The sequence below is a fragment of the Etheostoma spectabile genome, chromosome 23, assembly GCF_008692095.1.
Source record: "Etheostoma spectabile isolate EspeVRDwgs_2016 chromosome 23, UIUC_Espe_1.0, whole genome shotgun sequence".
Lineage (NCBI taxonomy): Eukaryota > Metazoa > Chordata > Actinopteri > Perciformes > Percidae > Etheostoma > Etheostoma spectabile.
This window is the reverse complement of record NC_045755.1, coordinates 9247522-9256590: the sequence shown is the minus strand read 5'-3', so window position 1 is coordinate 9256590 and position 9069 is coordinate 9247522. Positions and strand designations below refer to the sequence as shown.

General features: G+C 46.6%; 2 protein-coding genes across 19 annotated transcripts in view; both read right to left on the bottom strand.

The window, feature by feature from the left end:
- nrcama (neuronal cell adhesion molecule a) overlaps nucleotides 1-9069 on the bottom strand; it is a 1100153-nt gene that overhangs the window by 219207 nt on the left and 871877 nt on the right. The gene's annotated exons all lie outside the window — the stretch shown is intronic.
- The window catches only part of LOC116673004 (SLIT-ROBO Rho GTPase-activating protein 1), a 35739-nt gene continuing 28464 nt past the window's right edge, over nucleotides 1795-9069 (bottom strand). For 2 of the 4 annotated variants that reach the window (XM_032505078.1, XM_032505076.1), the window contains 5 exons: nucleotides 8518-8597; nucleotides 7914-8094; nucleotides 6911-7051; nucleotides 4342-4681; nucleotides 1795-2957 (listed from right to left, as the gene is read on the bottom strand). In XM_032505078.1, coding sequence (XP_032360969.1) covers nucleotides 2523-2957; nucleotides 4342-4681; nucleotides 6911-7051; nucleotides 7914-8094; nucleotides 8518-8597 — 1177 coding nt within the window. In that variant the 3' untranslated portion in view covers nucleotides 1795-2522. The remainder of the gene's footprint in view (nucleotides 2958-4341; nucleotides 4682-6910; nucleotides 7052-7913; nucleotides 8095-8517; nucleotides 8598-9069) is intronic. The other 2 variants (XM_032505074.1, XM_032505077.1) reach the window with 1 other exon arrangement.

The following is a 9069-nucleotide window of genomic DNA, read 5'->3' as shown; positions in this document are numbered from 1 at the left end:
ATTAGACTGTCATCATCTGTTGAGCTCGTTTCTGGCCCCGCCCACATCAGATACACCGATGTGATTGGTGCAGCTCGGCTAAAAGGGCAGAGTTAATGAGCAGCGTTACTCGATGCCGGAGTAACTCGCTGAGCAAATTCAATTTGTGCTATTGCAAGAACACTGGATTTCCAGTGTGTATCTATTCTAGGATAGAAGAGAGAAAAAAACCCCACTTTGACTGGAAAAAAAACACGTTTTTATTTCTTTAAAACAATCGGAGCCCTGCCCTTGCTAAGTAGATAGCAGGGATACAGCAGTGGAAGGGGAGGGACATGATGTCGGGCTTCATCCCAGCACTGTAGATGCCGGGCTAAGAGTATCAACAGGGAACCATAACTCTACAGAGCTGATGTGAAACCAGAACATCCGGGTTCTTTTCCAGAAGTAAGAAAAGCTCATTCAGAAGCCCATTGCCGTTTGTAACATTTTACAATTTTAATCAACTTTCTCAGGGGGGCGCGACAGAAAAAGTTTAAGAAACCACCGATTTACAGAATAATTAGGGTTCCGACCAAACATTTAGCCACATTTCATCTAAAGAAAAGTTTCAATCAATTTAATGACTTGAATGCTAATTTATTCAGGTTTATTTATAATATAAATACAACACGTTGATACAATCCATTTGGCTATATGAGCTAATCTTTAGGAAGCTCAGTTGTTCAAATACAGCAACACTAACAGACAAAAACCATTTCCGTTATTATGAAACACATTCAAAGAAACCTCCCTTTGAGTTAAAATGCACCAACATGTTATGATGCTACATGCCAAGTACACAATCCTATACATCAAAGTGCAATGTCACAATGGGTTAATGCTAGAATTCATAATTCAGTAATCTACTAAACACTTTATGATTATTTCATTCAGAGTGCTGCTGCTCTTCGTTCAGGACATGCGTGAGTGGATTCACAACTCCCCAAAAAAGACAAGGATTAAAAAAAAAAAAAGGCACTTTCACATACACACACATATACACAGATGTGTCTCAGCACGTCATGTTAAATCACCACACACACACACACACACACATCAGTTACCAGCCCGGTTGGACTAACCCACATTCAGTGTGCTGTTCAAGTGTTTTATTTTTGGGCGTTTACACACAAAGCCCCACCCTGTTAGCTATGTGAATTTAAGGTTAACTAGTGACTTCACAACCAGGTAAAACCATTAGTCTGTCTGACACACAAACACAACACACACACACAAACACACACACACACACACACACACACACACACACCACACACACACAACAAACAACACACACCACACACACACACACACACACACACACACAACACACACACAAAGTGGCATGCTTTTGTACTCGTTTCCCAACTTGCACTTGCGTGTTCTGGTACTCAAGGCAGGCATGAATTATCTATCACACATTCTAGTGCTTCTGCACTTACAAGGGAGCAGAACAAGGGCAGGCAAGCAAACACACACACACCCACACACACACCCACACACACACACACACCACACACACACACACACACACAACCACACACACACACACACCCACACACACACACACACACACACACACCACACACACACACACACACACCACACACACAACAAATACAATATCATACACACCCCATTCAGAAAAAGTTCTGTCCAAGCTCCTCCACCGCTCAACGTCACCCCTGTTGAAGCTGGGGCCGGGCGCCTGGGCACCCCCCCCCCCCTTCCAAAAACACAAGAAGGCGTGTTAAAGGTTTAAAAGAGCGCCGCAGCAACTCGCTGAACATTCAATAGATGGCTGAACAGTCGTTTAATACTGGAAACATTCATTAAAAAGCTGGACGAGTGAGAATAAACGTGAGTTTGGTGTCACTGGCGACCTCAAGAGGCGTTTCGTGGTTTGAGGTGTTGAGTGAGCTTAGCAGCTGAACCGAGTGGGAAATAAAAAAATAAAATTATAAGTCAGACGGACGTTGTTGAACCATTGTCCCCCTTCACTCTGCCGGGTCCTCTTCCTTTAGTCTCTCGTCACAGATACAGCAGCCGATCGGGGTTTTTTTTTTTTTTTTTTTAAGAAAACAGCAGCCTTTTGTGGGTGACTACAATTTCACGTCACTGAAACTACATCTTACTGGAGCTGCACTACACTCCCCACGCCTCATATACAGGACAGGACACTCTGCCTATGCTTCGTTCCCGTGTCTCTTCACCAGCACTTTGTAGCTAACCTTTGATAAATGCTTCAATACACGGAGAAAGTAAACTCCTACACACCAAGAGAGTACACACCAACCTGACAACACATAAATATCATGGCATATCATATCATAGTTCATGTCATATATTATAGTTTATTACTACATTTAAACCCTTTTTCTCTGTCCTACCATTTCTACCCTCATGTTGATTATTAACATTAAGCAGTACCCTGATCTCCTCTTCTAGCCCATTTTTGGCCCGGGTAGGCCTGATTTGGCCGTTCGTCGGCCTGTTTTGGCTCACATGGTGCAGGACTTGTCCAGTGGCGGGGGCAGAGGCGGGGTGCTGCTCTTGGGCGGCACCGTAGGTTTGGGCCGAAGGGCGGGGGGCCGCAGCGGGGCCCCCATGCGAGCGGCTGCCACAGGTTTGAAGGAGCCCAGGGTGTCGGGGGAAGGGTTGGCCGGTCTGGGAGGTCCGGGCGGAGGTCCGGGGAGTGGGCTCATGGGGCTCAGAGGGCTGAGGGGGCTCGGGGTGCCAGGCGTCCCGGGTGTCCCGGGGGTTCCCGGGGTGCTGGGGGTGCTGTGGGGGCTGGGAGACTCGGAGGAGCAGGCGGTGGGGGGGCCGTTCTTCACCTGCTCCAGTGTGTCCAGCACCACGTCGGGAGCCGGCCGGCAGCCCTGCCGCTCCAGCTGCCGCAGCTCCCCCAGGGCCACGGTCACCGTCTCCTCGATGTCCTGCAGGGGGAGCAAAGACAAGGAGTCCACCAAGAGGGCAACAAGGGAACACTTCACGCCAGAGCTGCACAGATCGATCGGTTAGTTGTCTACTATGTTTTCTAACCGATTACCGGTAATCGGTTTTGATCAATTTTATAAAAAAAAAGGTAAGAATTCTCAGCTTTTTAAATGTGATTATTTTCTAGAAAGCAAGATAATTAAGGACGTCGTCTTCAGGATGGGGCATCGAGGACCGGTTCCAACCTGGAATCGTTTCAACGATCATGATCTCAACGTCGAGTCGTTTCTTTAGCGGAACAGTTCGGAAGATTTAGTCGGGAAAATCAGTTCCAAATTCAACACAAGTAACTAACTAAGTTTTCCATAGCGACCTGTACTCCCAGGGTGCTTGAGGAGTTGCAGCCCAAACTGTGTGGCTTTATTTTACGTTGAAAAACCCGGTAAAACTGTAACTCACCGCTGAATAAAAAACAAAATGCTCCTCTTATCTTTAAAATAAGCGTGGGACCCGTTTCTACTCCACCGCTTAAAGAATGGAACTCGAGAGTTGATTAAAACCTAAAATCGAAAGGAAGACTCCGAATAAGACTTGTTAAAATCAAACGAAGACCAACCTTATTAATTTTGGGCTTTTGGAAGCACTGACTGAAATTCTTCACCAATTTCCGACATTTTATAGACCAAACAACTGATCTATTATTAGAGAAAATAATCAACAGATTAATCAGCTATGGATATAACTGTTAGTTGCAGCCCTTCTCATCTTTAAACCTGCAAAGCTGTGTTTTTTTGTCACTTGTGGGCAGTGGAAACTAAACTGACTTCTCACCATTTCAGGTTCACCGGCTGCTGTTTGCTGCTGAGCAGCGGGTTTTTACAGCGTTGTTTCTCTGAAGACGCTACGAGGCGACGCTGAGCGTTAAGCCGGACCGATGAAAACATGAGCTGTAAAGCCGAGAGGAGCCGCAGGTTCATCCCAACATCACGTTGTCATAAAAAAATACTTGATATGATACAACCGCTTCAAACAGAAGGATTTCATGAACAGAAGAAGCAAAACTGCCAAAGATTTGCTTCTTAATTTTGTTTTTGTGATCAAATTTGTATTTGTATTTTTATTCTCAGACTTAATCTGATTTTAAATTGAATGTTTTTGGGATTTGGATTGCTTGGACTCTGAAAACGTGTTACAGCTGCAGACCCACTGATCATCGTCGATGCGTCTGCCACTTTAAGGGACCCATTCCCCATAATTCAATTTGAATCCATTAAACAGTGATTGATGCAGCCTTAATTAATGCCATCTATTTAAGTTAATGAACTGTATTCATGTATGTGTGTGTGTGTGTGTGTGTGTGTGTGTGTGTGTGTGTGTGTGTACCTGGGCCAGTGTGTCGGGGTCCAGCGCTCTGGAGCGATGGGAGTCACTGAAGCCATGCTGCCCGCTGCTGGAGCGCCGGATGGGCGTGTCCTCTGGCCGCCGCAGCGAATCGTGTCGGCTCACCGTCATGGTCACGGCGGCGGCAGAGCGCCGGCGGCGCTCCGGGCTGTCGAGGGGCGGGGTCAGACCCTGACCCCGCCCCAGCAGCAGCTCCCTGGGGCTGAAGTGACCCGTCACCGGCGGGGAGCTCCGCTCCATCACGCCCCCGTTGCCGTGGCAGTGGCTTTCGGAGCGGCCGAGGGGGCGGCGGAACAAACCGTCGGTTCGCTTCCTTCGGTGACTGTCGACAGGAAGGACAAACAGTAGCTTAGTTAACAGTAGCTCATTTAGGATTTAAGATGGAAGGGTGATTGGGAGGGCGGGGTATGTTTGAAACTTTGTAGAGAGAGAGAGAGAGAGAGAGAGAGAGAGAGAGAGAGAGAGAGAGAGATGAGGACGAGAGCGAGGAGAGAGGCGAGAGTGAGAGGAGAGAGAGAGAGAGACTAGAGAGTAGAAGAGAGAGACAAGAAGAGAGCGAGAGAGAGACAGAGAGAGAGGGAGGATAGCAGAGAGAGAGAAGAGAGGAGAGAGAGGAGAGACAGATGAGAGAAGAGAGAGAGGGAGAGATAGAGAGAGAGAGAGGGAGAGGAGAGGAGCCAGAGGAGAGAGAAGAGAGAGAGGGAGAGAGGAGAGAGAGAGACAGGAGAGAGAGAGAGAGAGAGGAGAGAGGAGAGCAGAGGGAGAGAGAGAGAGAGAGAGAGAGAGACAAGAGAGAGAGGAGACGAGAGACAGAGAGAGCGAGACGGAGGAGACAGAGAGAGACAGAGGGAGAGAGAGAGAGAGGGAGAGAGACAGAGAGAGAGAGAGAGAGGGAGAGAGCGAGAGAGAGAGACAGAGAGAGAGAGAGAGCGAGAGAGAGAGAGAGAGAGAGAGAGGGAGCGAGAGCGAGAGAGAGAGAGCAGAGGAAGACGTAGAGAATGCACATCTGCATGTCCTACATTTTACTAAACTAAATGTAAATGATGTGGATCTCTCAACCAAAACAACAAAAGACGCAGTTTGGTAACGTGATAAAGTAGCATGGGATGTTGGGAGTTGTAGTCTTTGCTGCAGTCAGTTTCTCCTGGGTAGGATTCCTTCAGCTTTCATTGTTCGGGAGCTTTTTTTATCCGCAGACGTCTCCCCCTCTCCCAAAAAAACCCAACATCTGTGTTTCTCTGACGCTCTCTAATCGCTACGGTTCATCACACCAACTGCTATAATTATTATGGATTATATTTCTCCATATCTGTATATCTGTATGTCTGTATCAGGGCCTCTGTGACCCGGATGGCCGCCCACCAAGAGCCCGGGTCTGTCCGAGGTTTCTACTGATGAAAAGGAAGTAATTGATGGGTCTCTGTAAATTATAGAGTGTGGGCTAGACCTACTCCATCTCTGAAGTGTCCTGAGATAACTCTTCAAATGAAAAAAAATATAGAATTTTCTAAAAAACAGAAATGACGCTGTTGTGCGTTTAGAGTTTAGATTCTCTGCCCGAGCCTGTGGGCCGATACCATTACTTTATTAGGTGGGACAAGAAAGTCTCCTATGTGGTTCCAGGGCTTTGATCATGTTGCTGCCTTGATCCGATACCCACAATCTTCAGCTAAGGGAGCTAAGGGAGCTATGGGTTGAGGTATTTAATTTCACGTCTCTTCACTCGGATCCGTTTGCGCAGTTTAGGCCTAAATGCTTCGTCCTTGTTGCAATATTCAATAAAATAATTCTAAATTTCTGTAGTTCAAACAACTCGGAACTGGAGTTGAGATTGTCAGTTTTAACAGCCCAAGTCTTAAAAAAACTTTGGGTTTAAATTGGACTCTGGCTCATAATTACAGTTAATTTGTCGGGTCAGGCCCGGACACAACGTGCAGGGGCCTCGGGCCGGGTCAGGCTTGATATTTTGGGCCGATCTGAGCTTTATTCTGCTGGTCAGCGGATGACGGGCTTCCAGCCGAGCTGCAGCTCACGTCTGCTCCACTCGTTTCTCTGATCCAGACTAAAATCCTTCACCCGGTTCTACAAATGTATGGTAAAAATGTGGCTTAAAACTGTGTAACAAGTCAACCGGGGATATGACGCCATCGACAGGCGACCAAATGTAACGCGTCACCTTGAATAAAATGGCAAAATTCTCTAGGTTTGAACATTGGTGGAAACATTGAGGATGAGCACACAACTCAACTAAATATACGGCATAAAACAGGTCTAGTCGATTTTAAGCATTTTAATGCGGAGAAAATATATAAAGTATGAATACTTCTTCCTCCACTGTGGCGTAGCCATTACTCTTCCATAGATCACGTGCATAATTGGGAATGAGATTAAAAGAAGTGAGCAGTTCACAGGAGAAACAGGAGTGATAACAGCGTGATGAAAGTCACAGGTATTTTTAGAGGTGAGAGAAAGAGCTGGAAATGGGGTTTAACATTCACCGCGGCTGAAACCAATCCTCTGAGCGCTCATGTGATAACGGAAGGTGTCTTACATGACGGACCTGTTGTAGGTCTCTAGCGGTCTGACGTCGGTCGGGGAGCTTAGTTCGCTCCTGGACCTTTTGTCGTCGGTGCTGCTGCTTCCTCCGTCGCTGTCTGCTTTCTGACTGAGGCTGTCGGACATGACGTCGGCCCTGAAGACACCAAGAGACGCTCAATCAGGACAAAATGGCTCCAGAGACAGGAGAGCACAACCGGCGCACCAATCTTCAGTTAGGCAATCGATAGCGCCCGCTTATTGACTCCCCCGGTCCAATAAGTCTGCTAATCAACAAGGTGTGCAACAAATCCACCTCAATCCATCGCTGCAGCTTGGCAGTGAACGCACTGAGCCACTTATGTCAACAAGAGCTTAAGCACGGATGTTTTAGCATTTTGCTTTATAATATTAAATAAATATATTAAAAATAATAACTTGTATGGGGTCCTTTATGTGGTCAAAATACACATTTTCCGAGTGTTATCGTCTTAAAAACAAAACCTTATTAGTTTTTTTATAACCGGCAACTAGAGCTGCAAAGTTTAATCGATTCATTGTCAAATATTAAACCAATCGCCAACTAATTTGCTACTCGATCAATCGGTTTGATCAATTTTTTCTGAAAAATAAAAATAAAAGCAAATAACGGAAGAAATTCTCTGATTCCAGCTTGTTAAATGTGAATATTGTTGTAGTTTCTTCTCTCCTCTGTGACGGTAGACTGAATATCTTTGTGTTTTGGACAAAATACGACATTTGAGGACGTCATCTTGGACTTTGGGAAACACTGATCCACATTTATCACCATTTTCTGACATTTCATAGACCAAACAATTAATCAATTACTAAAGAAAATAGACGACAGATTGATCCACAATGAACATTTGAGTTAGTTGCAGCCATACCGGCAACTAAAATCTACTATTTATAATTTCCTAAATTAATGAAAAAATGAAAATGATAAGTGTGTGTGTGTGTGTGTGTGTGTGTGTGTGTGTGTGTGTGTGTGCACTCGCCTGTCCTTCACCACGATGTACTGGTGAGGCACCAGGCCGTGGTTGCCGTTGTGCCGCCCCTCCCACCAGTCATGTGACGCTCGCTGGAAGAGCTGCAGGGACGCTCCCTTTTTGAAGGACAGCTCGCGGCCCGACCGGCCCACGTAGTCAAACCGCGCCACCGCCTCCACACCCTCACCCTCTGCCACAGGGAGAAAACGGGGGGGGGGGGGGGGGGGGGTGGGGGGGAGAATGAAGATAAGAGCCAGACGTGGAAATAGAGGTGAACCTGAACTTGTCAATCAGCTGTCTGTGTGGCTTTGTTCCTTCCGCAGCTCGACCAATCACAAAAGAGCATTGAAGCACACTCGGGGTTTAAGTCTTTCTATCAATTCAGATAAAGGGAGAGAGAGAGAGAGAGAGAGAGAGAGAGAGAGAGAGGAGGAAGGGACGGGTGGGGGGTGGAGAAAAGAGCGAGAGTGGTGTGTGTGTATGTGTGTGTGTGTGTGTGGGGGGGGGGGAGATGTCTCCATGGCTGCTGTTGCCGTAGCAACCCCTCTCCACCAGGACACAGAGCGATTGGGAGTGTGGGCGGACTGTGTGGAGGGTCAGGGGTCACGCGTACCCTCGTCGCTGGTCTGGGTCTCGGTGCCGCCGTCGGGCTCGGCCTCCTCCAACGCCCCCGGCTCGCTGAACGGACTCTCGCTGCAGGAAGAGGAAGAGAAGCTCAGATAGACACGCCGGCCATTCAACATGGGAACAAAAGGGAAGAAGAAGCACAGAAGGAGACGAGGCTGCTGCTGATGAAGAGTCTGAAGACGTTTACGCAACGACACAGCTACTGTAACAGGGCTGCAAAGATTAATCGATTAGATGGGCGACTGTTTGACAATCGATTAATTGCTTTGAGTCATTTTTGTGAAAAATGATCTGATTATGTAAGAAAAGCTGAGTCCAGCTTCTTAAATGTCAATACAGTGGCTTGAGAAAGTTTACACACTAATGCTAAAGTTGATTAAAAAGAGGAATAAAAAAACATCTTAAAACTTAATTTAAAACAATGTAGGAAAATCCAATCTTTTAAGGACAACCATTTTCTTTGTGCATGAATAGTGTATTATAAATAAATAAAAGTTCTTTCTTAAAATACAGGGGGCATAAGTATACACCCCCCTAT